General features: G+C 37.5%; 2 protein-coding genes and 1 long non-coding RNA gene across 3 annotated transcripts; 1 reads left to right on the top strand and 2 right to left on the bottom strand.

The window, feature by feature from the left end:
• The first annotated feature begins 204 nt into the window (after positions 1-204).
• Positions 205-3,319, top strand: LOC116130930 (peroxisomal (S)-2-hydroxy-acid oxidase GLO4-like). Its single transcript, XM_031416613.1, has 12 exons — positions 205-266; positions 486-633; positions 711-835; positions 907-953; positions 1,046-1,123; positions 1,257-1,381; positions 1,561-1,618; positions 1,795-1,857; positions 1,932-2,001; positions 2,175-2,275; positions 2,710-2,814; positions 2,944-3,319. Exons 1-12 carry the CDS (start codon positions 239-241, stop codon positions 3,121-3,123), a joined length of 1,128 nt encoding a protein of 375 aa, XP_031272473.1. The 5' UTR covers positions 205-238; the 3' UTR covers positions 3,124-3,319.
• Positions 3,320-22,308: 18,989 nt separating this feature from the next.
• On the bottom strand, positions 22,309-23,384 carry LOC116130917. Its single transcript, XR_004128156.1, has 5 exons — positions 23,222-23,384; positions 23,009-23,047; positions 22,815-22,898; positions 22,611-22,713; positions 22,309-22,505 (listed from the first exon to the last, which is right to left on the bottom strand). It is a non-coding gene; the product is annotated as an uncharacterized LOC116130917 (long non-coding RNA).
• A 1,364-nt stretch (positions 23,385-24,748) lies between these two features.
• On the bottom strand, positions 24,749-27,089 carry LOC116130938 (putative disease resistance protein RGA3). The gene is made up of 3 exons (XM_031416622.1): positions 26,935-27,089; positions 25,179-26,614; positions 24,749-24,777 (listed from the first exon to the last, which is right to left on the bottom strand). Exons 1-3 carry the CDS (start codon positions 27,087-27,089, stop codon positions 24,749-24,751), a joined length of 1,620 nt encoding a protein of 539 aa, XP_031272482.1.
• Positions 27,090-27,733: the final 644 nt, after the last annotated feature.

Raw genomic sequence — 27,733 nt, 5'->3', positions numbered from 1 at the left:
ATAACAATAGAAAGAAACTCTTTTGTGGGGTACTCAGGAAAATAACAAAACAAGTTTTCCTTCATATGCTTCTTGATCTTCATTTGCCTTTGTAAGTATCTGTCAAACAACACGTTGACTCGTTTACTTCGCAAACTTCATTTGATATAATCTTTTTTCATTCAGGTACACTTCTCTACACAATTCTATAACATGGATTTTTTATGAAATGGGCATGTTTTGATTTTGATGATCTTGTATGTTAAAGGAGACAGAAGGGTTAATTTGTAAGATTTTTGATGACATGGGCATGTTTTAACTGCTTGGTAGAACTTTATAGCAATCATGAATTTATTTTGTATGGTGTTCTCTTTATATGATGGACCTGTGAATTTCTCAGGCACATGATATCCAAAAGTTGATTTAAGTTTACAGAAATCCTTAGCAGAACTTCTTGCATATGATAATTAGTCACTTCAAACCTTGATTAATGTCCATGTTTCCAGGTGAAATGGCTGCTGAACCTGTTAATGTGAATGAATTTCAAGAGTTAGCCAGGCTAACCCTTCCAAAAATGTATTATGATTTCTACTCTGGGGGAGCAGAGGACCAGCACACACTGAAGGAGAATGTGGAAGCGTTTAGTAGGATCACGTAATATTCAAATTAATAAATGAGTAATTTAAGAGATGAATACAAGATTTCAACAATCTATCTTATTGATTTTCCAGGTTTCGGCCTAGGGTTCTTGTCGATGTGAGCAGAATAGATACTTCAACTTCAATACTAAGTTACAATATTTCGGCTCCTATTATCATTGCTCCAACAGCTATACATCAAATGGCACACCCTGAAGGTTTGATTCCAAATAGCTATTTTTTAAGTAAAGTTCAAATTCATATGACTCAGCTGTTTGTATGTGTTCAGGAGAGGTTGCCACAGCCAGAGCGGCAGCTGCTTGTAACACCATAATGGTATATTGTTAATACATATTGAACTTATATGCTTACTTTAGGTCCTTGTGTATTGACTATTGAGACCCCTCCAATTTTGTGGATCATTCCAGGTTTTATCTTACTCATCTAGCTGCACTATAGAGGAGGTTGCTGCCAGCTGCAATGCTGTTCGCTTCTATCAGTTATATGTACTTCACCATTTTGAGCTCTTTTGACTTTGAAGCAAAATGAAAATTTCTTTTGTACCAACGACCTTTTTGTGTGTCTTGTGTTATCATTGATAAGAAATTAATTGCAGTTTGGCATCTTTTCTGTTAATAGGTATACAAGAGGCGAGATATAACGCGTACGCTAGTAAATAGAGCTGAAAGGAATGGATTTAAGGCTATTGTCCTCACTGCTGATACTCCAAGACTTGGTCGAAGGGAGAAAGACATAAAGAACAAGTGAATAATCATCTCTTTTCTCTTTATTCTGTCTCTAAACAGTATTCTTTTGATTACTTTAATTTACAGTACTGCAGTGTGTTATCTATTTTAGTTAGTATATAAATGTTAGTTCCATTATCCTCTCATTTTGGCACAGTGAAATATATTTTCTGAATCTCATATGTAAACTTTTGCAGAATGATTGTACCACCCCTGAAAAATTTGGAAGGCCTCTTAACAGCCAAAGTTGTCTCTGTAAGCCGAAACATTCTCTGCAATGTTCATTTTTCTCAACATTTTAAGCTCATATCCTGCATTCAACTATGCCATAGACTTCTGGTTTTGCTCTCTGTTCTCATCCGAGAAACAACACTTCTACCCTTTAGTAGTCAAAATCATTATATTAATTTAGTTGATTTGGACTTTTCCAGGATGCAGGCTCAAATTTAGAAGCTTTTGCCAATGAGACCATGGATGCTTCTTTATGTTGGGAGGTATAAACCGATAAACTGTTCGTGTACCTTTTGATATGCATCTAGTACATCTTACTAGCCAGTGGTTTCTGCAGGATATAGGATGGTTAAGATCTATAACAAACTTGCCAATTTTAATCAAGGGGATACTCACTCGTGAAGATGGTAAGCTCAAAGCTCCATTTGATAATCTTCTTATCTATTCATTTATGTTTTAGTAAATTCATTAAGATTATGCTTTATTACATGCTTTATAATTAAGGGACATATTAGTCTCGACTCTTACAAGCATTTGAATGGGCTTGTTTAATATATACTTGATATTCTATCATTTGCAGCGAAAAAGGCTGTGCAAGCAGGTGTTGCTGGGATTATTGTCTCCAATCATGGAGCTCGTCAGCTAGATTATTCTCCTGCTACGATTTCTGCACTTGAAGAGGTGAGTTTTATATTTACACTACCATTAGGACTTCAAGTTATTTTCAAGTTCTCATGAAACTAGAAGGGATGTGAAAACTTTAGCAAGGCTGTGAAGGGACTCTAAACTGATAAATACAGATACTACACTTGATTTCAGCTGAGGGCTGAATCAGCCTACTGACGATTACATGGATACCATATTAGTTAATAGCAATAACTTAGATATTAATACATTTAAAAAAAAAAAAAAAAAAAAAATTGAAAAATAGAAAATGTTTGAGGTGTATGCAACCAAATGTTAAACACATTTAGCGGTTTCTGACATGTAGCCTTCTGTAAGCTTGTAAAGTTATGCACTTGCAATCATATAATTGTCAACTTCTACTGAATGCTATTATTAGCAAGGAAAATAATCAAATATTGTTTGATATTTGTGGTACCCTGAATTTGCAGGTAGTTAATGCTGTTGAAGGGAAAATTCCAGTTCTTATGGATGGAGGGGTGCGGCGAGGTACAGATGTTTTCAAGGCCTTGGCCCTCGGTGCAAAAGCTGTACTTGTAATTCTCCTCACTCTATAGTTGGTACCAAGATCTGGAAAACATGCAAATGCCTATAATTCTTCAACTGTTTCTCTTAAAACTCTGTTGTTACTACTTTGATATAGTAAGTAATACATATCACTGCAGGTTGGAAGGCCTGTAATTTATGGCCTGGCTGCTAAGGGGGAGCATGGGGTGAGACAAGTCATCGAAATGCTGAAGGATGAGTTTGAACTTGCCATGGCCCTTTCTGGTTGTCCTAGTTTGAAACATATCACCAGAAACCATGTCAGAACAGAGCGTGATAGGCTTCACTCAATGCTCTAATATTATGTTCTCATGGGGTAATATCTTGTACATGGATGGACGGATTGCATTGCCAACAGTCATTCAGAATTTCGGATTCTTGAGGGTCATTTGTAATGATCAATTAATTTTATCCTTCTTATTGTATAATAATTCCCATATTAGTTGTACTACCGACTCAACAGTTTAGATTCATCTCATTGTGAGTGAGAATCAAATCTGGTAAAGATGTTTGAAAGTCAAGTGGGACTTTATATTGAAGTTGTTTATATTCATCATATGGAATACAATGGAGATCACAAAAGCATTGCTTAACAAAGAAAACCTAACTGAAGTTACTCAGAAATTGTTACATGAGTCATTGTATTTCAGACAAACCCAGATCAGTTTGCTAAAGTACACAGTTAAAAAGGTAACGACAGCTCTAGTGCTTCAAGCTTCTGCATGCACCATCAAAGACAGAAACAAAAGAAGCAATAAAATCCCAGCTCCTTAATCCAAGTAACAGCCACCACCTCCTTTAACAACAATTTTGGCTTTGTGCACTAACCATTTGTGGCTTTTCTTGTGCACGAAAAGGTCTCCAATCAAGTACAAATCCTTCATAGTGTCTTCCATATCCAAGTACAAATCCTTCATAGTATCTTCCATATCCATTGGCTTTTGCACACCCTCTAACTTCCCAGAAGTCTCCATTTCCTCTTTCAGCTTCATTATCCCACAATTCTCTGGCGTCCCAGCACAAATGTTGAATAGACTATGATATGTTCAAACTCATAATCAGTAACTTGTCAAACCCAAGAATTCCAAACTCAATCGCCCAATGATCCTAGTCCTAAACTAAACAAATCCCACACCCCAAAGCCGCAGTCCGGCAGCCTCACTTATTGTCAAACCACTGATGAAACCCATGTTGTCGCCCCCTTTACTTGATATCCAACTGCCAAAGAAACTAAAGCCACCGCGTTGAAACTGGATTCTCTACACGACATGATTTATCGCCGAAGGCGGATATTTGATGGTGGTAGTCATTAACTAACGCCTTTAAGCGATTTTCATTTATCTCACCGTTATAAACGACCGTTTATTAGACCCGGCAAATAACTTCCGTCAAGTGTTTCGTTAATAAACACCCGTTAAATACACCATTAGTAGATGTCAGTTAGATACACCGTTAATAAACGGTTGTTTAATAAATCGTTAATAAACATCTGTTTAATACGCCTTTAATAAACGTCCCTCAGATTTACCGTTAGTCAACGTCCGTTTGATACTCTATTAATGAACATCACACCGTTATAAATGACTGTTTATTAGACCCGGCAAATAACATCCATCAAGTATTCCGTTAATAAACACCCGTTAAATACACCATTAGTAGATGTCAGTTAGACACACCATTAACAAACGGTCGTTTAATACACCGTTAATAAACATTCGTTTAATACTAATAAACGTCTGTCAGATTTACCGCTAGTAAACGTTCGTTTGATACTTCATTATAGAATGTCACACCGTTAATGAACGACAGTTAATACACCGTTGATAAACGGTCATTAAATGCACCATTAGTACTTGTCCGTTAAATATACCATCAGTTAACTTCCATTACTCTAACCGTTAGGTAACGCCTGTTTGTTCTACGATGAGTTCACGTCCATTGTTCTACCTCGGGGTGTTAACGAGCCGAGCCGAGCCAAGTTTTCGGCTTAACGAGCTCGGCTCGTGAAATAGGATTAAGAAACGAGTCGAGTTCAAGTCGAGCCGAGCCATATATTCTATGACTCGGATCGACTTGTAAGTGATTATAAGGTATTTTGAGCCGGCTCGCGAGCCAGCTCTAAAAAATACAATTTTTTTTTGGGCGTCTGCCCTTTTTCTTATTCTCTTTTAATTTTTTTTTTTCCTTTCTTCTAAACTGTTATTTTTGTCTAAACTGCAATTTTTTTTGTTTTTCTTTCTTCTTATTTTTTTTTTGTTTGGCGTCTACCCTTTTTCTTATTTTCCTTTAAACTGTGATTTTTTCAAGTTTGTCATTGAATTTCCCTTTTCTTTTAAGTTGTGATTTAAAGAAATTTTATTGTAATTGTTTAATTCTTAAAATCTTTACTGTTTCAAATAAAAGAAGAGTAAAGAAAGAGAAAGAGGATGAGACAGTTTCAAAAAAAATTCGTAAGAAACAAAATACACAGATATAGAGAAAGAGAGGNAATTCTCTGACGTCCCAGCACAAATGTTTGTATAGACTATGATATGTTCAAACTCATAATCAGGAACTTGTTTATGAGAAAATACATTTACAAAGGATAATTGCTAACATCAAGACCCTCTTCTGCGAAATAAAACCATTTTATATTTAATCTCGAACACAATTTTTTTCCTGTTCTTTTTGGTTTCTGGGCAGCCACAAACCGTTACTAAACGGCAGTTAAATAAACCGTTGATAAGCGGTCATTAAATGCACCATTAGGAACTGTCCATTAAATATACTGCCAGTTAACTTCCATTACTCCAACCGTTAGGTAACGTCTGTTTTGTTCCAGTGTTTTGAAAACCAGATCAGACCGTACGGTCGGACCGGTTCGATCGGGAACTAGCGTCATCTCTGGTCCAATTTCACTTGAAAACCGGTACTATTAATCAAATCGGATTGAAACATAGTTTGAACGTCGGAATAGTGTCGAATCGTGGTTCAATCGAGAGTCAATCTCACTAGATTCCAGCATCGTTCAAGGGAGATAACAACACCATAGGACTTGGCGTCATCTCCATGACAAAACCCATCCATTTTCAGTGGCAGTTGTCCAACCTTTCTTCGCTCGCCGTCTACCTATCGTTCATGCAACCGTTGGGCTTCCTTTTTTATTCCGGCAAATTCTGACGCTGTTAGAACTCCCTGACACCACTATAAGATTTGTCGGCACCTCTACATCAAAAGCTTCATGATTCCAACTTCGATTGGCCGTCGATCGCCGTCCACCTATTCACACAACCGTCGACCTTCCTTCTTGATTTTGGAAAATTTCGACGTCGGTATAACTCTCTGACACCACGATAAGATTTGTCGGCACTTATACAACAAAAGCCCCAGGATTCCAAACTTCGATTGGCCGTCGATCTTCGCTGCCACCAACACTCATTAGTCTCTTCGCATGATAGGGGTGTTTTGGATAAATTTCAAATCTTAAGGGAGTCATGCGTAATTATTGAGAGGTGTTTTTTATGAATTTCAAACATTTAGGGACTAAAAATTTTACAGGATACGGTCTAACGGACCGATCCAACTGGTCAAACCGAAAACCAGACCCTTGAACAGGTCAAGGCCCGGTCTGATATTTGGAACATTGGTCTGTTCTATAATGAGTTCACGTTCATTGTTCTACCCTTAATTAACGTCGGTTAGTTTTGCCATATAATGTTTCAGTTATTGCGTCCGTTAAATAACCTCCGTCATTTCTGCTGTTACGTTTTTCATCTGCCTCAAGCAGAGTTTCAGTGGGCTGTGAATTTGACTTCTTTTGCACGAAGTGACTGTAAAGGTTCTCTTTGTTGTATGACAATGTCAAACCTTTGCTGCTGTCGCTTTGCTTCTCGAAGCTCCTGCCCTCACGTCAAAGCTTCTGCGGCTTCTCTTTCCTCCTTTCTTCTCACTCCCGCCTAAAAGGAAGGGATTAGGTATCACAGAACAGCCAGAGCAGCTGCTTCTTCTAAAGCCATAATAGTTTATTGTTAATACATACTGAATTGATGTGCTTACATTAGGCCCTTGTACATTGAGACACGTCTTTCTTTTTCTGGATCAATTCTAGGTTTTATCTTACTCATCTAGCTGGACCATGGAGGGGGTTGCTGCCAGCTGCAACGCTGTTCTCTTCTATCAATTTTATGTACTTGGCCATTATTGAGCTCTGTTATTTTTGAAATAGTAAAATGCCCCTCTTATTTCTCTTGTTCTATCATTGATAGGAAATTGATAGCAGATGGATATCTTTTCATCAAATAGGTATATAAGAGGCGAGATATAAAGAGTACGCTAGTGCAGAGATCTGACAGGAATGGATATAAGGCCTAAGGCCTATTGTTCTGACTGTAGATACTCCAAGTCGAAGAGAGGCAGACACAAAAAACAAGTGAATAATTATCTCTTTTCCATTCATTCTGTCTCCAAACACTATATATTTGATTGCTTCAATTTACAGGAAGACAATTTGCTGTGGAATGCAAATAGTATACAACTGTTAGTATGCTTATCCTCTCATTTTGGAAGGTCTCCTAACAGCCAAAATCGTCTCTGTAAGCTGAAATGTTTTCTCTTTAATAATCTTTGTTTCAACGTTTCAAGTTCATTTCCTGCATTTAATTGTGCCGATGCCATAGAGTTGTGGCTTTGCTCTCTGTTATTATCTGATAAACAACACTCCTATGGGATATCAAACTGCATCTCTGCTTTTTGTTTGAAGTCATAGACAAAAATAATTACATGGTTTAATAGATTTGGAATTTTCCAGGATCAAAGCTCAAATTTTAAAGCTTTTGCGAATGAGACCACGGATGCTTCTTTATGTTGGAAGGTATAAACTGGTAAACTATTCCTTTTACTATTTGATATGCATTTAGGACATCTTACTAGTGAGTGGTTTCTGCAGGATGTTGGATGGTTAAGATNCCCAATGTCCTAGAAGTATTTGAAATCATCAGCTACGTCCCCTCACATTTGGTGAACAATAATCCCCAAAGTTAGGGAGAACGACTTACTCGTACCCAAGGTTTGTCGTAACGATAAGTTGGTACCCAAAACGTTTTGAAACGACAAATAGGTACCTTCCGTCATGTTCTGTTAGTGGTTTTTGTTTATTAATAGTGAAAAGACTAAAATGCCCTTAAAAGTTTGAATTTTAGTTTTTTATAAATTTAAAAATTTCTAAAAAACCCCGTAAGTTTACAAATTTAACTAAATACACCAATGTATAAAATTTTTGTAAAATAACAAAAACACCCCCACCACCTGCATTGCCAGATTCCGGCCACCACAGCCGGAATCTGGCCGGAAAGTTGCGTTACGACACAGACCCGTCGGATCTGTGTCGTAACGCGTCGATCTGGCCTTTTTCGGCCAGATCCGTGGCTGATCTGGCCGGAAAAGGCCAGATCTACGGCTAGATCTGGCCGTCAACGCCGCAAAACTCCATCTGCGGCGTCGACGGCCAGATCTGGCAGTAGATTTGGCCCTTTCCGGCCAGATCAGCCACGGATCTGGCCGGAAAAGGCCAGATCTGGATGTTGCTTCGACGGCCAGATTTTGCCTTTTTCGGCCAGATCCGTGGCGGATCTGACAGGAAAATGCTAGATCGGCACGTTACGACACAGACCCGATGGGTCTGTGTCGTAATGTAGTTTTTCGGTCAGATTCCGGCAATGGTGGCCGGAATCTGGCACTGGGGGTGTTTTTGTTATTTAACAAACTTTTTATATATGAGGGTGTTTAACTCAATTAGCAAACTTAGGGGGGTTTTTTAAAAATTTTAAATTTATAAAAACCTAAAATTAAAACTTTGAAGGGTATTTTAGTCTTTTCACTATTAATAAACAAAAATCAGTAACAGAATATGACGGAAGGTACCTATTTGTCGTTTCAAAACCTTTTGGGTACCAACTTGTCGTTACGATAAATCTTGGGTATGCACAAGTCGTTCGGCCCCAAAGTTATTCCAAAGTGCTTATCCTGTGGTGTTGAAGCGATGATTTTTTAGTTAATCATATATCAATACCAAATAAGATGACATAGTGCACAAAGAAAAAAACAAAATATTCAACTATTGGAACAAGTTCTCAAGTTATGGAATTTGGTACTGAAGAATCATCCAATCCTACAAGCAACAATTAGATATAGGGTTACTGGCTGAGACTATAACGATCCCAGTTGTGTATTTTGGAACCACAAATGTTATATACACTATGACATGCTCAAACTCATGATTGGCAACTTGTTTAAGAAATTGTATTTACCAAGGATAATTGCCTTACACAGACCTTCTATTTCAGAGAGATGGAAAGGAAATGTTATAATAGATGGACATGACAGAGTCACCAGCGTATGACAGGCTGAGCATTTTTCCTTCTGATTCAAAAGTCAAAATTCTGGCAAAAGCCCATATTTTCAAGGCTTTAAATGATCATTGCTTATGCTCGACAGGTCTGAAAGTCGCCATGAGCAAGAATGCGGAGTAAGTCAGTACTAAATTCGAAAACAATATCTATGTGTGTCTACTAATTGAAGATCAAGATCCGAAAACAGAGATAGCAGTTGGAGAACATAACTAACCAAATATTAGGTATTTGAAGCATGAGACATGCAATATACCCTTGAGTTCTCCCTGAGGCTTCTCAATCTGTGGTTCTCCTGGAAAAGAAAGTACTGAGCCATGGTCTAATTATCTAGTGTGTCACGCAATTTCCAGGAAACAAGACAAAAAATTAGACTAACATACTCCTACTCTTGTAGTCCGTAGGTGGTTCTATATCTATCTTTATATATTTCCACTCTTCCATACAACAAAATACACTAACTATAGCTTTCGGTGATAATTGTGACAAGAACTCTGCATGTTGTATTAGAAAAAGAAAGGCAATAAAACAGACCACAATACTGAGAAGATAAAAAACAAAAGGGATGAAACATAAGCAAGAACGGTTCCAACCTTTCAAGTGTAGACACCGGTCACACTTCTCGTGGTATTTTGCATAGGTTCCTCTACATGCATAAAAAAAAAAGAAGGCATTTACATACATGCTTCTGAATATGGAATTCCATGTCGGTGGACCAATAATGTCAAAAGAAAACAAAATATTGTCATGTGGTATTTGTACCAAATCGTATAATACATCATCATTTAGCGTTAATTCTTCAAAAATTCATGACATGTTGAACTGTTTAGCTGCATCATTGAAAGAGCTAAATCAAGTTTGCATATTAAGAATGCCTGTGAATATCCTATAACCAAAAAATTACTAAGATGCACTCTATGGGCTGTAAAGGAATTCACAGAGCAAGTTTAGTACCAACGGAGAAGTTCACTGCCAAAAACTGCATAAACAACAATCTACACGTAGAGAAAGCCAGTGACATATGAGATTCGACAGCTTTCATTACTGAATTTAATGAACTTATGCAATTACCAAGAAAACTAAATATAGTATTCTAGAAATTAAGTTATAATGAAGAAAGTAGCTCAATTTTCTGATGCTAAACATTTTGATGATCCAGTACAGAATGTTCCAAAGAGAGATCAGCTAACTAAAGAAGTGAGTGTAGATTTCAAAGAGTTTCACCATATTATACATCTTTCTACTCTATCTGGGCACAGATTACTAATTTTCTCAAGAAATCAAAAGCCCTTTAGATTAATCATGATGATTAGCAAGAAGAATTGATAGGTAGAGATACATGGAGTGATATTAAATTCCATTTGGCCATTACCTTCATTTCTCACAGATAAAAATAAGGCAACAGTTGCTCAAGAAACCATTGCAAGTTAACGGAACTTAGCTACTCTTAATGTCTCTCAATTGAAAAACATTTGTTTACAAGATATCGTGCATAGCATCACTGCTCTGTTTCTAACTTGAAAGAAAAGAAAAGAAACATTATAAAATATAACTTCATTTTAAGAATAAGCATAAAAAGTGTTGAAGATCATGTATGTTGTACAATGGCTGCACTGGTTTGAAAATAATATAAAAATGATTATACAAAACAACTATATGAAAGAGGGAGAAGAAATTATGTAGGTCAAATCTGGTTAACGGTTTCTCTTTGGATATTTGAAGATTATTCATGATCAAACTTGATGGGATCATGTGCCAGTTTTCTCGTTCTTCTTTCTATCATAACTCTGTTTCAGGTTTTGCATGAGATAATCTTCAATTCCAGCTGACTGGGTTCCTGAGAAATGAAGTGGGCAGTCTCTTCAAGTTGGGGCAGAACCAATAGTCAAGAAACAAAGACTGGCATGATTTTGGCATCCTTTTTTCCTTCCACTCTTCCATTCTTTCATTTTCTGAAATTCGAGATATTTATTGGGGAAGGCAAAGATTGAGAAGATGACGTTATGTCATGGCCATCTAGTCCCAAAAAATTATCTCCTACTTGTTTCACTTTCTTCGCACTTCGTAAATGAGTGATTCAAGAGATGGTAATCTTCCAAAGAAGGCAAATCCTCAAGGTTCTGCAATGATCTAATGACATCAACCTCAACTTAGTTAATGACATAACCCAAGTGGAGAAATGACTTTACCTCTGTAGTAAGATATCTCTACTTTCTCTACATTTGGAGGTGGTGCAAGCTTTCAAGAGCTTTCCATCAGCATTATTTGTCCCAGCCTTTTCTTCATCCTTCTGTAGCCTTACTTGATCCTCTTGGAAATTTAGATGCAAATCAAGGAGATTTTTCTTATCTTCAGTTTAGCTTTCTCAGCTCTGTTCCATCTGTCAAATTTCCAACTTCTTTATGCCAAGAATCGAAGATGATTTAAGTTTTCCAAATACTCAAGGGTACATGCTTTGCTACATCACACACCATAAGTCACAATGAACTCGCTTAAGTTGAAGACCAGTAATCTCTCAATTCCTTTGGCATGCAATTATTGAAGTTTCATCATTCACCAAATGTCTAGGTTGATTAACTTTCCTATCCTTGAGGTAAATTTTGAGATTTGTACATAAATGGAGCTCTAAGGTCTGTAAATTATATAGCTCGCACAAATGTTTCAGTAAATCTTTTATCTTTCTATTCCTGGACAAGTCGATACCTCAATGTATAAATTTTATCCCTTTGGGAACTTCTTTAATTAAATCTACCAAATTATCATGGTTACTCAAATCTAATGTCCTTAGACATGTTAACCGATCAGATAACTTTCCCAGATCTACATCACTCATAAAACCACCTCTAGCTCAACCACAAGGCTACGCAATTCTCTATCATTATAAACAGGGACTGGAAAGAGCCTCTCTTTCAAATATACATTAATGTGGAACTTTTTCATAAGAAGACTCTGATTTAGACTTTGCAGAATCATTTACCTCCATGATAAACATTCATTCTTTGCAATAATTGAGCAAAATTATACTATATCATGCATCTTGCAACTATTATGCTCCCATTATAAGGTTTTTTTGAAATCTTGAAAAAATGAGAGACACTAAGTTTTCAAAGTATTCTTCTCCAATTAACCATATCTTCTCTTCCTTCTACCTTAAGATAATTGGGACATCCACACTTGATTAACCGATTTTCTCTATCTCATAATTTTTGGGAAAATGGCGCAAATGAAGCATTTTTTAGTATGATGGCAAATCATAATAGCTTAACATAGAGGTGGAAACAGCCCTTTTCTTCTGCAAGTTCCCATATCTCACTATGCAAAACGTTTTTTCCAATCTTCAACATTTCTTTTAAAGCTCAAAAGGCTTCCTAAATCTTTACAGCTATAGGCAAGCCGTTGCACTGTCCACAATGTTTCTACCAATCTCTTCCAAATTTTCACATTGTTCTCTATTATGAAATGCAAGTTGACAGAATAATGACCAATAATCCTCCTTAGTTAGTGTTCTTAATGTGATTGTGAAGGTGGTTTCTATCTCCATTACAGCATTCTCCTCATGTGTCTTCCCTTTCTCCGTTACAGCATTCTCCTCACGTGTCTTCTCTCTCTTCTTTACAGCATTCTCCTCTCGTGCAGTCACTAAAATTCTACTTCTTGGCAACCACACTTAAGAGAATAATTCAACTGTTCCCATGATTTGAGACCTTCGATTTTTATGTTATCCAGGACAAGAAGAATTTCTTCCCCTAATAAATCGGCCAATATGCCGTAACACAGTTTCCAATTCGACCAGATCTGATGCATCATATTCCCTTAGAGATTTAAAGAATCGCTTTGGCAATCCAAATCTCTTCACAGGATAAGAAGCAGACACCCATATTCTTTTGTTGAAATGAGTTTTCACTCTCTGTATCATTGAATACTAGTCGAGCTAGACACGTCTTTCCGATCCCTCCCGACCCAACTATCGAGATGACAGGGAGGCTCGGTCCTTACTACTCTCACTCAACAATAATTCTAATAATTTATTCTTTTCTGCAGCTCTTCCATAAACCTCTAACTGGTCAGAAAAGAGGGATTCCTTTCTCGTTCCAGTTTCCCCTCAATTCCTTCAACATGCTAAAATTAAACTTATGTTTCTCCTCAGTGAGATATTCCAGCGTTTTATTCAGGCTTTTAATCTTGAAAGCTATATCACGACGCAAAACCAGAGGTTTATAATGACCACTGCAGATACGAAGGAATGAAGGAGCATACCTTTCTAATATAGGCCTCAAACCATTCTCAGTCCCTTCTGGACCGCCGTTTCAACTCATCCAAGCGTCGTCAATGTCATACAACGTATCTTTCACAGTAGTTATCTGAACTCGAGCAGCGCCATCATTCAGTTGCATGTTCAGCGCATCATCAAGAACAAGTTGAAAGGGCAGGAAGTTCTTGATGAACTTATCGACTTCTTTTTCAACAACGTGCCTCGACTTACCAGTACTCCTTCACGAAGGATTAAATAATTGATTCATGTCCGTAAGCCAATCATTCAGCTGGTCCAAAGAGGAAGAGGTAACAGTAACTGATTGCTGAAAGATGAGAAACTGAGGTATTATTTGGTGTGAATAAATTGGTTGCAGGAATTGTTCTTAAATAGAGCTATGGCAGTTTTCTTTTGGTTTATTCGTTGTTTAGGTTTAAGCCACTATCCCCAAGGTGATACTCTTATTTGAATACCTTTTAGCCCCTTTAGTAAATCCATTAAGATTATGCTTTGTTACACATGGGACATATCAGTCTCGACTCTTACAAGCATTTGTATAGGCTTGTGAGATAAATGAAATCCTATCATCTGCAGCAATAAAGGCTGTGCAAGTAGGTGTTTTCTGGGATTATTGTCTCCCATCACGGTGCTCGTCAGCTAGATTCTCCAGCCACTATTCTGTACTTGAAGAGGTGATGACTATTAGTTTTACGCTATCATTAACACTTATATTTATTTGCAAGTTCTCTTGAAAACAAAATGCATCTCAAAACTTAGAAAGGCTGTGAACAGGACTCTAAACAGTGATGATTCAAATACTGAATTAAATATTGTTAGATATGATAGAACATTTAAGAAATATGGCTATAAATCTTTAGCGGTTTTCCAGGTTTCTGACATGTTGCCTTCCATAAACTAGGAAAGTCATGCACTTCCATTCATTAACTGACAACTTCTAGTAAATGCTATTATTAGCAGGTAGTTCATGCTGTTGAAGGGAAAATTCATGTACTAATGGAGGGAGGAGTGCGGCAAGGTGCAGATATTTTCAAGGCCTTGACAGTTGACCCTCGGTGCACAAGCTGTCCTTGTGATTTTCCTCTCTTTAGTTAACAGTTGGTGCCAGGTTTAGGAAAACATACAAATGCCATGATTCTTGAACTGTTTTTCTCTTGAAAATTTATTGGTACTATCATCTATTAAGTGATACATGTTATGACAGGTTGGAAGGCCTGTTATCTATGGCCTCCCACAGGGCAATACGAGTCATCGAAATGCTGAAAGATGAGTTTGAACTCACCATGGCTCTTTCTGGTTGTCCTAATGTGAAGCATATCACGAAGAACCATGTCAGAACAGAGCGTGATAGGCTCCACTAGACGCTCTAATATTATGCTCTGATGGGGTAATGTCTTGTACGTGGATGGATGGTTTGCACCACAGCTTCTGATTCTTTGAGGTTTATTTGTAATGATCATTGATTTTATCCTTCATATAATATAATAACTACACAAGTAAGAGATCAAAATTGTATTGCCATATTATAACTGATACAATAGTCTAAATTCATCTTGTTGAGTGTGAAAATCAAAACTGGTAAAGAAATTTGAAGTAAATGGAATTCTTCATTGAACTTGCGTATATTCATCATGTGAAAAATAATCTAGAGTTCATACATGTACAGGCATTGCTTAATAAACAACCTGAAAGTGCTCAATATTGTATAACAGACAAATCCAGATCGGCTTGGTAAACTATACCATTAAAAAGTTACTAGAGTATCAGCCTCTTAAGCTTCTAGAGGCACCATGAAAGACAAAAACATAAAAGAGCAATAAAACCCCATCGCCTCCTCATGCGGAGAAATGGTTACCACCTCCTTTCTAAGCAATTCTTGCTTTTGAGAACCAACCATTTCTGGCTTTTCTTGGGTAGTAAAAATAAAAAGCCTCCAATCAAGAAGAAATCCTCCATAGCATCTTCCATTGGCGTTTGCACTCTCTATAACATCCCAGCAATCTTCATTTCCTCTTTGAGATATGAATTTCCATCCAATAATATCCTTGTGTTTGAGAGTTGAAGATTGCTCTTGTAATGGAGTACATTGAAACTACAGAAGTGCTCAAAGAAAAAAACAAAATATTCAACTATTAGAACAAGTTCACGTTATAGGTAATTTGGTCCGAAGAATCATCCAATCCTACAAAGCAACAATTAGATATAGGGTTACTGGCAACTATAACGATCTCCAGTTGTGGATTTTGGACCACAAATGTTATATTACACTATGACATGTCAAACTCATGATTGGCAACTGTTTAAGAAATTGGTATTTACAAAGGATAATTGCCTTACATCAGAACCTTCTATTTCAGAGAGATGGAAAGGAAAATTAGTAAATAGATGGACATGACAGAGCTCACCAAGCGTATGAAGGCTGAGCATTTTTCCTTCTGATTCAAAAGTCAAAATTCTGGCAAAAGCCCATTTTTCAAGGCTTTAAAGTGATCATTGCTATGCTCTGACAGGTCTCGAAAGTCTGGCCATGAGCAAGAATGCGGAGTAAGTCAGTACTAAATTGAAAACAATATCTCTAGTTGTGTCTACTAATTGAATGATCAAGATCCGAAAACAGAGATAGCAGTGGAGAACATAACTAACCAAATATTAGGTATTTGAAGCATGGACATGCAATATACCCTTGATGTTCTCTCCTGAAGGCTTCTCAATCTGTGGTTCTCCTGGAAAGAAAGTACTGAGCATGGCTAATTATCTAGTGTGTCACGCACAATTTCAGGAAACAAGACAAAAAATTGACTAACATACTCCTACTCTTGTAGTCCGTAGGTGGGTCTATATCTATCTTTAATATTTCACTCTTCCATACAACAAAATACACTAACTATAGCTTTCGGTGATAATTGTGACAAGAAACTTGCATGGTTTAGTAAGAAAAAGAAAGGCAAAACCAGACATCAATTACTGAGAAGATAAAAAACAAAAGGGATGAAACATAAGCAAGAACGGTTCCAACCTTTGATCAAGTGTAGACACAGGTCACACTCTCGTGGTATTTGCTATGGTTCCTCTACATTGCAATAAAAAAAAGAAGCATTTACAACATGCTTCTGAATATGGAATTCCATGTCCGGTGGACCATAATGTCAAAAGAAAACAAAATATCTTGTCATTGGTATTTGTACCAAAATCGTTATATACATCATCATCTAGCGTTAATTCTTCAAAAATTCATGACATGTTGAATTGTTTAGCTGCCTCATTCGAAAGAGCTAAATCAAGTTTGCATATTAAGAATGCTGTGAATATCCTAACCAAAAAATTACTAAGATGCACCTCTATGGGCTGTAAAGGAATCACAGAGCAAGTTTAGTACCAACGGAGAAGTTCACTGCCAAAAACTGCATAAACAACAATACTACAGTAGAGAAAGCCAGTGACATATGAGATTCGACAGCTTTCTATTACTGAATTTAATGAACTTATGCATTACAAGAAAACTAATAATTAGATTCTAGAAATTAAGAGTTATAAGAAGAAAGTAGCTCAATTTTCTGATGCTAAACATTTGATGATCCAGTACAGAATGTTCCAAAGAGAGATCAGCTAACTAAAGAAGTGAGTGTAGATTTCAAAGAGTTTCACTATTTATGACATCTTTACTCTATCTGGCACAGATTACTAATTTTCAAGAATCAAAAAGCCTTTCAGATTAATCATGATGATTAGCAAGAAGAATTGATAGGTAAGAAGTACATAGGAGATGATATTAAATTCCATTTGGCCAATTACCTTCATTCTTCACAGTAAAAATAGGCAACAGTTGCTCAAGAAACCATTGCACAGTTAACGGAACTTAGCTACTCTTAATGTCTCTCAATTGAAAAACATTTGTTTACAAGATATCGTGCATAGCATCACTGCGTTCTAACTTGAAAAGAAAAGAAAAGAAAACATTATAAATATATAACTTCATTTAGAATAAGCATAAAAATGGTTGAAGAATCATGAATGTTGTACAATGAGCTGCACTTGGTTTTGAAAAAATATAAAAATGATAATACAAATACAACTATATGAAAGAGAGGAGAAGAAAACCTGTAGGTCAAATCTGGTCAACGGTTTCTCTTTGGATATTTGAAGATTATTCATGATCAAACTTGATGTTGGGATCATGTGCCAGTTTTCTCGTTCTTCCTTTCTATCATAACTCTGTTTCAGAGTTTTGCATGAGATAATCTTCAATTCCAGCTGACTGGGTTCCTGAGAAATGAAGTCGGGCAGTCTCTTCAAGTTGGGGCAGGATCCAATAGTCAAGAAACAAAGACTTGGCATGATTTTGGCATCCTTTTCTCCTCCACTCTTCCCTTCTTTCATTTTCTGAAATTCGAGATATTTTAATTTGGGGAAGGCAAAGATTGATGAAGATGACGTTATGTCATGGCATCTAGTCCCAAAAAATTATCTCCTACTGTTTCACTTTCTTCGCACTTGTATAATGAGTGATTCAAGAGATGGTAATCTTCCCAAAGAAGGCAAATCTCAAGGTTCTGCAATGATCTAATGAATCAACCTCAACTTAGTTAATGACATAACCACGTGGAGAAAATGACTTTACCTCTGTAGTAAGATATCTCTACTTTCTCTACATTTGGAGGTGGTTGCAAGCTTCAAGAGCTTTCTCATCAGATTATTTGTCCCAGCCTTTTTTCATCCTTCTGTAGCCTTACTTGATCCTCTTGGAAATTTAGATGCAAATCAAGGAGATTTTTCTTATTCTTCAGTTTAGCTTTCTCAGCTTGTCCATCTGTCAAATTTCCCAACTTCTTTATGCCAAGAGATCGAAGATGATTTAAGTTTTCCAAATACTCAAGGGTACATGCTTTGCTGACATCACCACCATAAGTCACAATGAACTCGCTTAAGGTTTGAAGACCAGTTAATCTCTCAATTCCTTTGGCATGCAACTTATTGAAGTTTCATCATTCACCAAATGTCTAAGGTTGATAACTTTCCTCCCTTGAGGTAAATTTTTGAGATTTGTACATAAATGGAGCTCTAAGGTCTGTAAATTATATAGCTGCACAATGTTTCAGGTAAATCTTTTATCTTTCTATTCCTGGACAAGTTCAGATACCTCAAATGTATAAACTTTTTATCCCTTTGGGAACTCTTTAATTAAATCATACCAAACATTATCATGGTACTCAAATCTAATGTCCTTAGACATGTTAACGATCAGATAACTTTCCAGTATAATCACTCATAAAACCACCTCTGGCTCAACCCCAAGGCTACGCAATTCTCTATCATTATACAGGGACTGGAAAAGAGCCTCTCTTTCAAATATTATCATTAATAGTGGAACTTTTTCATAAGAAGACTCTGATTTAGACTTTGCAGAATCATTACCTCCATGATAAACATCATTCTTTGCAATAAATTGAGCAAAATCATATACTAATTCATGCATCTTGCAACTTATTATGCTCCCATTATAAGGTGTTCTTTGAAAATCTTGAAAAAATGAGAGCATCACTAAGTTTTCAAAGTATTCTTCTCCAAAACTCCATATCTTCTCTTCCTTCTACCTTAAGATAATTTTGGGACATCCACAACTTGATTAACCGACTTTTCTCATCTCATAATTTTTGGGAAAATGGGCAATATGAGAAGCATTTTCTTAGTATGATGGGCAACATAATAGCTTACAATAGAGGTGGAAACAGCCCTTTTTTCTGCAAGTTCCCATATTCACTATGCAAAACGTTTTCAACTCTCAACATTTCTTTTAAAGCTCAAAAGGCTTCCTAAAATCTTTACAGCTATAGGCAAGCCGTTGCACTTGTCCACAATGTTTCTACCAATCTCTTCCAAATTTCACATGTTCTCTATTATGAAATGCAAGTTGACAGAAAAATGACCAATAATCCTCCTTAGTTAGTGTTCTTAATGTTATGTGAAGGTGGTTTCTATCTCCATTACAGCATTCCTCATGTGTCTTCCCTTTCTCCGTTACAGCATTCTCTCACGTGGCTTCTCTCTCTTCTTTACAGCATTCTCTTCGTGCAGTCACTAAAATTCTACTCTTGGCAACCACTTAAGAGATAATTCAACTGTTCCCATGATTTGAGACCTTCGATTTTTATGTTATCCAGGACAAGAAGAATTTCTTCCCCATAAATCGGCCAATATGCCGTACACAGTTTCCAATTCGACCAGATCTGATGCATCATATTCCCTTAGAGATTTAAGAATCGCTTGGCAATCCAAATCTCTTCACAAGGATAAGAGCAGACACCCATATTCTTTTGTTGAAATGAGTTTTCACCTCTGTATATCTGAATACTAGTCGAGCTAGCACGTCTTTCCGATCCCTCCGACCAAATATCGAGATGAAAGGAGGCTCGGTCCTTGACTACTCTCACTCAACAAAATTCTAATATTATTCTTTCTGCAGTCTTCCATAAACCTCTAACTGGTCAGGAAAAGAGGGATTCCTTTCTCGTTCCAGTTTCCCCTCAATTCCCTTCAACATGCTAAAATTAAACTTATGTTTCTTCAGTGATATATTCCAGCGTTTTATTCAGGCTTTTAATCTTGAAAGCTAACACGACGCAAAACCAGAGGTTTATAATGACACTGCAGATACGAAGGAAGAAGGAGCATACCTTTCTAATAATAGGCCTCAAACCATTTCAGCTCCCTTCTGGACCGCCGTTTAACTCATCCAATGCGTCGTCAATGTCATACAACGTATCTTTCACAGTAGTTATCTGAACTCGAGCAGCGCCATCATTCAGTTGCATGTTCAGCGCATCATCAAGAACAAGTTGAAAGGGCAGGAAGTTCTTGATGAACTTATCGACTTCTTTTCAACAACCGTGCCTCGACTTACCGTATACTCTTCACGAAGGATTAAGATAATTGATTCATGTCCGTCAAGCCATCATTTCAGTCATGGTCAAAGAGGAAGATGGTAACGTAACTGATGCTGAAAGATGAGAAACTGAGGTTTATTTGGTGTGAATAATTGGTTGCAGGAATTGTTCTTAAATAGAGCTATTGGCAGTTTTCTTTTGGTTTATTCCGTTGAGGTTTAAGCCACATACCCAATGTCCTAGAAGTATTTGAAATCATCAGCTACGTCCCCTACATTTGGTGAACAATAATCCCCCAAAGTTAGGGAGAACGACTTACTCGTACCCAAGGTTTGTCGTAACGATAAGTTGGTACCCAAAACGTTTTGAAACGAAAAATAGGTACCTTCCGTCATGTTCTGTTAGTGGTTTTGTTTATAATAGTGAAAGACTAAATGCCCTTAAAAGTTTGAATTTAGTTTTTTATAAATTTAAAAATTTCTAAAAAACCCGTAAGTTTACAAATTTAACTAAATACACAATGTATAAAATTTTTGTAAAATAACAAAAAACACCCCCACCATGCATTGCCAGATTCCGGCCACCCACAGCGGAATCTGGCCGGAAAGTTGCGTTACGACACAGACCCGTGGATCTGTGTCGTAACGCGTCGATCTGGCCTTTTTCGGCCAGATCCGTGGCTGATCTGGCGGAAAAGGCCAGATCTACGGCTAGATCTGGCGTCAACGCCGCACAAACTCACTCTGCGGCGTCGACGGCCAGATCTGGCAGTAGATTTGGCCCTTTCGGCAGATCAGCCACGGATCTGGCCGGAAAAGGCCAGATTGGATGTTGCTCGACGGCCAGATTTTGCCTTTTTTCGGCCAGATCGTGGCGGATTGACAGGAAAAGCTAGATCGGCACGTTACGACACAGACCCGATGGGTCTGTGTCGTAAGTAGTTTTTCGGTCAGATTCCGCATGGTGGCCGGAACTGGCACTGGGGGGGTGTTTTGTTATTTAACAAACTTTTTATATATGAGGGTGTTTTTAACTCAAGCAAACTTAGGGGGGTTTTTTAAAAATTTTAAATTTATAAAAACCTAAAATTAAAACTTTGAAGGGTATTTTAGTCTTTCACTATTAATAAACAAAAATCAGTAACAGAATATGACGGAAGGTACCTATTTGTCGTTTCAAAACTTTTGGGTACCAACTTGTCGTTACGAATAAATCTTGGGTATGCACAAGTCGTTCGGCCCCAAAGTTATTCCAAAGTGCTTATCCGTGTGGTGTTGAAGCGTGATGATTTTTAGTTATCATATATCAATCCAAATAAGATGACATATCATTTAAATGTAATTCGACGATACGTTTAGGATGCGTTGCATTACTTTTTCATAAAATCATCCCTAATCATGTTAATTTGACATTGTCGAAAGAAGGTAAGTGATGATTTCTTTAAACCTTAAGGGAGTTGGAAGATAGAACACTTTCTTTCATCTCGTAATCGCCATCATTATTTGTCCAAACAACTGTATCTAAGAGTGTACAGTGTACTCTCAAACTTCTCCAAGTATAAAATAGCAAACAGTGGAAATTTAAATTCAGTTTTCCTTATGCTTCCAAATTCTCTCTCATGAAATTAGTTCCAACAATGGAAATATTCCATGAATCTAATACAACAAACGTACACTTAAAATTGGTAAGGTAATAAATAAGGTGATTGACAAAACTTCAAGGTGACGACCAAGTTTCCCATACATCATTGTACAAGTAACAATCCGGACTCTAACATCCTTCAGGTTGTGTTGCCAATATGTTCATTGAAATTTCGCCAAGGAATGTTTTTTCCGATCTTGGCCAAGAGGGCCGCCTAGAATCTACGCGAACAGCTTAGGATTTTTTTTTTTTTTTTTTTTTTTTGACGACAAGCGGACAGAGCTGGACACCCATGTGGAGTGGACCTCATTGCAAAAAGATCAGCAGGAACTCCTTTTGGTAGCAGAAATAATAAACGATCTACAAGCTCAAGGTCCCGAGTGTCAAGTTGAATAAATGACTGTAGCCTCAACCAGAGAGATCAATATGCGCCTGTTATTTCCCTTTTAGGCTGCCGATGGTGCAGGATGCACTAATTCTCGACCAGCAAGTTTTCCGAAACCGAACTAATTCAACAAAATAAAATTTGGTAAGCATTGAAATTGCAACATTTACCTAATGTTTTCAAGGTAGAAAGAACAGATGCATATGTCAATAACATTTCAAAGTACCTTTATGATGTCTTTGTCAGGCAAATTCTGATCATAGAATTTAAATGTTTGCAGTAAATGAGGATCCAAACTTCGGTGCTTTCTTCAATTTGAACTTGACAGACTGCATTGGAAACACTTAACTTATCATTGACTTGGTATTGATGACAATGGCGACTACATTCAAATTTAATCTGATATTTGAAGAATCAGTAAGTCGTTTACCATATCAGTCCATCATCCATATATGTCCTGACAGAGTAGTAATTGCATAGCTTGAGAAAAAATTCAGGAAGGGGAGTATTGCTCCTGGAAAATAGGAAGCCATGTTGATGATCCAGAATTTTAGTAATCATTTGTAACAATATTGATCCAAAATCTTTCAGGTTAATGAATTTGATCAAAATTCTTTCATGTACCTTGAGATTTCATACTGTGGGTACTACCCCATTTTCCACCTACAAAGTCAATCCTCAACTGTGAATTTGAACAGCCACCATAAAGCAAAATGATATATAATAGAGAGAATCACTTCTAAGTTTCTAAGATTACCAATATATAGTTCATGCTCAGGAAAACAAACTTGGATGACTTGAAAAGCAGAGACATATTAAAAGGTGAAAAATGCAAACCTGTTAGTAGATGAGTTCTGTGCCAATAAACTGAAAAACCACTCACAATATATGATTGTTGCCTGCACGCTCCGTAATGTGTTAGCTGTTATGTTGGACCTAGGCATAAGAAACAATGCATCCTGAATGGTACTATCTTGCTTGATATTTGCATTCCTTTTATACAGAATATTGCTGAGTCAAAATTTGCAAATTTTCAAAATAAGTGAAGGCACATTGTGATCAACCATTTAACTGAAAATTCAATTATCTAGCTGTACCTTGAAGGAAGAAAACCAAACCGGGAAACTCAACATAGGCAAAATGGTAATGTAAAATCTTCCTCTCTTCTCCAGCTAGTAACAGCCTGCTTTGTCCCTCTTGAATGCCATAAACCACTATAGCCACTGCAATAAGCAATTCATGCGCCTCTGGAATCAAATATCTAACCCTGTAACAATAATTATAATCATTAACAAAAATAATATAATGAAAAAATCGACAAAGAGAAGATTGCAGTTAACAGGAGAAGAACTTACTTGTGCAGTTACAACTGTAGCTGTCTGAAACTTTAACAGACATCTCTTTGGAAATCTCCTTGTACACTTTCAAAATTAATCATGATGTTAGGAATATGACTGATCTTGGGCCAGTCCACTCCAGTGCAGCGTTTTTTTAGAATGGAACACCAATTGATGTTCAATTCTTCCAGTGTTACCATTCGAAAAATCTGATCTGACAGCGCCTTTAACTTGGGACAGTAGACAAAGGATAAGGAACGAAGGCACGGCATGATTGTTCCACAATCCCACTCTTCAAATTCTTCCATGTTGACAAATTCAAGAGATTTTAATTCGGGGAAGGGAATAAATGAAGATGATGATGCGTTGTCACTTCCTATTCCCAAAAATTCGTTGCCAACTCTTTTCACACTCTTCATACTCCTTAGAGAGAGTGATGCAAGGGATGGAAGTCCCCCCAAAGGAGGCAAATGTGTAAAATTCATGCAATCATGGAGACTTAACATCCTCAACTTGGTTAATGACATAATCCAATTGGGGAACACATTACCTCTGTAGTATGCAATCTCTAACCTCTCTAAACCAAGAGGTGGTTGTAAGACATCAAGAACTAGTTCATCTTTATCCATCCTTTTCCCTTCTCTATCCAGATTCGCCCTCTCTTCTTCTGCATCCTTTTCAAAATTTAGATTCAAAAAGAGGAGGTCCTTATTCCGAAGTTCTGCTTTTTTGGCCACATTAACCTCAATCAAATTCCCCAACATTTTTATTCTAAGAGACCCCCGAAGATGTGTCAAGTTTGCCAGAGATTCCAGGGTACATGCTTTTGTCACCATTGTCATCACCACTCACAACAAATTCACTTAATGTTCGAAGACAAGTTAATCTCTCGATTCCTGTTGGCATGCAAGTTAGTGAAGTCCCTTCATTTACTAAATGTCTCAAGTTGATTAACTTTCCCATCCCTTGTGGTAAGCTCTTGAGATCAGCACACCCACGAAGCTCTAAAGTTTGCAAATTATACAATTCACACAATACTTCTGGCAATTCTTTCATCTTTAGAAAAGACAAATTAAGGTATCTCAAATATATCAATTTCCCTATCTCTTTTGGAATGTCTAAGACCATATTCTCATACCATACTTTTCCACTCACATCTAATGCCCGTAAACGTGTCAATTCACCAAATAACTGTGGTCCAATTTCATTAATCGACTGATAATTTGTAACTCCGTATAGAATTAAGAGGCTACGCAAACTTTTCATACTACTACATATGGACAGAGGAAGTGGAGCCCCTACCCCTAGAATTAATGTTGAATGATAAAACTTCCGGACAGAAAAATCTCTGTGTAGGTCTTTCGGAGAGTTGACTTCTAAGATTAAGAGCTCATTCTTTCGGATAGAACAAGCCAAGTCATGCATTATGTCGTGCATCTTACAAAATAAAATATTACCATCACTATCTTCTTCAAAATCTTGGAGGAACGATCGTGTTACTAAGTCATTGAAATATTCTTCACCAACTCTCTCCATGTCCGTATTATTTTCTAACCCAAGAAAACCTTGAGCCATCCATAATTTGATCAATTTTTCTTTGTCTATACGGTAGCCTTTTGGGAATATGGCACAATATGAGAAACATTGTTGTATCGTTGAAGGCAGACCCTGGTAACTCAATAATAGAAGAGAAAAACTATCTTGTTCATAAACATCAGACCGGTTCAATTCCAACCCTTCTAAGATTCTTAGCCACTCTTCTCTATGTTTTCTAAAGCGCAAAAGACTTCCGACGATCCTTGCAGCAAGAGGTTGTCCACGACACTTGCCTACAATTTTTCTACCAATTTCTTCCAAATTTTCACACTCCTCACGAGTTCTACCAGACAAGGCTATTTTGCTAAATAATTCCCAACATTTCTCCTCCGATAATGGATTAATGTTGATAATGTCGATTGAATCCATCATACGTGCCACTGTCTCCACACGTGTGGTAATCAAAATTTTACTTCCATAGAGACCATTCTTCAGACAATGATAGAGTGGCTTCCATTTAGAATAATCCTCTGTCCAAACATCATCTAAGACAAGAAGAAATTTTTTTCCTACTATAGATTCACGAATCATATTTAAAAGAGAATCTAATTCCACAACTTCGGAGGTTGAACCTTTTAGGCTTTCAACGATTGCTTTAGCAATCCTATACTCATCAAAAGAATAGGATACACACACCCATATTCTTTCATCAAAATTTTCTTCAATCTGATTATCATTGTAGGCAATTCGAGCAAGAGTGGTTTTTCCAATTCCCCCCATACCTACGATTGAGATAATATGGAGGTTTCGTACCTGTTCACCCCCCTCAAGTAACTTACGTACTAGAGCATTCTTCTCGGTATCTCGACCACATATACCAGACACATCTATTGAGGAGAAATTCTGTACTTCTTCAAATTTTTCAGTAGTCAGGATCGGACGAAAATGAAATCTTTCTCTCTTTAGGGCGATGATATCTAGACTTTTAGTTATATCCTTGATCTTGCTAGCAATTTGATGACGTAAATGGACTCGTTTGTAATTGAAGCAAGAGAAGGGAAAGAAAGGTACCTTCTTAGGAACAAGAACATTTTCATGAACTCGCTCGATTTGCAATTTCAACAAAGCAATTTTCCACTCATCCAACACGTCTTCTAAATTATAGCACGTGTCTTGGAGCCGGTCAAGCCAGTCTCTCACAGCTCTATTCTTCACCTGTCTCTCTGCATCCAAGAGCACGGCTTGAATGGCTTCAAGATTGGTGGGCAGCATTTTAAGTTCTTTGTCGACGCCCACTACTAGCTTCACATCTTGTTGTTTCTCTTGCGTAATGATTGAAGCCAGTTGCTCCAATATTCTGGCAACAGTGGCATCCGCCATAAGAAGCAATCAGAAATAGTAATTGATCAACTGAGGAGCAGAAAGAGAAATGAATGGAGTTGTAAATCTTGCTTTCATGTTAGTCAACTCACGCCTGTATTGGAGGAAATTTAACCCCCCGGACCTCCCAAGTTTGTATTAAAAAAAAAAAAAAAAAAAAAGTAAATGACATGTTCCCACCCGAGGTTTGATGAAATCTCAAAGTAATACCTCTGGTTTCATTTATTCCAGATTCCCACCCTTAAACTAACAGTGTTAGTCACTGTTGGATTCTTAAGAGAGCAATTACCAAACTACCCTCTCATCTTCGTCTTCTTCTTCATCTCCCCCTTCTTCTCTTCTGTCGCTTCTCTCTCCCTCCCGCAGCCACAGCCACAGCCACAACCACGCTCCTCTCTCCCTCCTGAAACCCCAAAGCCACCACCACCACCACCCACCGCCATTCCACCCATCTACCGCCATTACAATCCCTCACCACCACCGGATTTCGATCCCACTACCCTCCCATCCTCATCTCTCCCTTCTTCTCTTCTACCACTTCTCTCTCCCTTCCACAGCCACAGCCATAGCCACAAGCACGTTCCTCTCTCCCTCTCGAAACCCCAAAGTCACCACCACCACCACCACCACCCACCATCATTCCACCCATCTACCGCCATTGCAATCCCTCACAACCACCCGATTTCAGTCCCATTTGGCTCTATCTCAGCTCTGTTGGCCGTCCTCATGATCACCACAAACACCACCACCCTTCCACCTCCAAAACCTCCATTTTCCCCAGCAGTGGTAGAGGGGAAGCAGTTGGTGGAGAGAAGAGAAGAAGAAAGAGAGAAGAAAAAGAGGAGAAGAAGAAGAAGAGGAAGAAGAGGAAGAATCTGGTGGAGAGAAGAGAAGAAAAAGAGAAAGAATCTGGAAGAGAGGAGAAGAAGAAAAGAAAAGGAAAAAAGGAGAAGAAGAAGGAAAGCGGTAAAGGGGAAACAGTTGGTGGAGAGAAGAGAAGAAGAAAGAGAGAAGAAAAAGAGGAGAAGAGAAGAAGAAAGAGAGAAGAAGAAGAGGAGAAGAGAAAGAATCTGGTGGAGAGAAGAGAAGAGAAGAA

This window comes from Pistacia vera, unplaced genomic scaffold (genome assembly GCF_008641045.1).
Source record: "Pistacia vera cultivar Batoury unplaced genomic scaffold, PisVer_v2 Contig227, whole genome shotgun sequence".
Taxonomy (NCBI): domain Eukaryota; kingdom Viridiplantae; phylum Streptophyta; class Magnoliopsida; order Sapindales; family Anacardiaceae; genus Pistacia; species Pistacia vera.
Note: the sequence above shows the minus strand (reverse complement) of the source record. Positions and strands in the feature narration are given on the sequence as shown.

Excerpts from the sequence above, each read along its gene's own strand:
- LOC116130930 (XM_031416613.1), top strand. The coding sequence starts at position 239 with ATGTTAAAGGAGACAGAAGGGTTAATTT. Across the intron at positions 634-710 it reads GAAGCGTTTAGTAGGATCAC|GTTTCGGCCTAGGGTTCTTG; the intron begins GTAATATTCAAA and ends TTGATTTTCCAG. Across the intron at positions 1,124-1,256 it reads TTCGCTTCTATCAGTTATAT|GTATACAAGAGGCGAGATAT; the intron begins GTACTTCACCAT and ends TTCTGTTAATAG.
- LOC116130938 (XM_031416622.1), bottom strand. The coding sequence starts at position 27,089 with ATGGGTGGAATGGCGGTGGGTGGTGGTGGTGGTGGCTTTGGGGTTTCA. Across the intron at positions 26,615-26,934 it reads AAGAAGACGAAGATGAGAGG|AATATTGGAGCAACTGGCTT; the intron begins GTAGTTTGGTAA and ends CACTGTTGCCAG. Across the intron at positions 24,778-25,178 it reads TTTTGAAGAAGATAGTGATG|ATGAAAGAATTGCCAGAAGT; the intron begins GTAATATTTTAT and ends TCTTTTCTAAAG.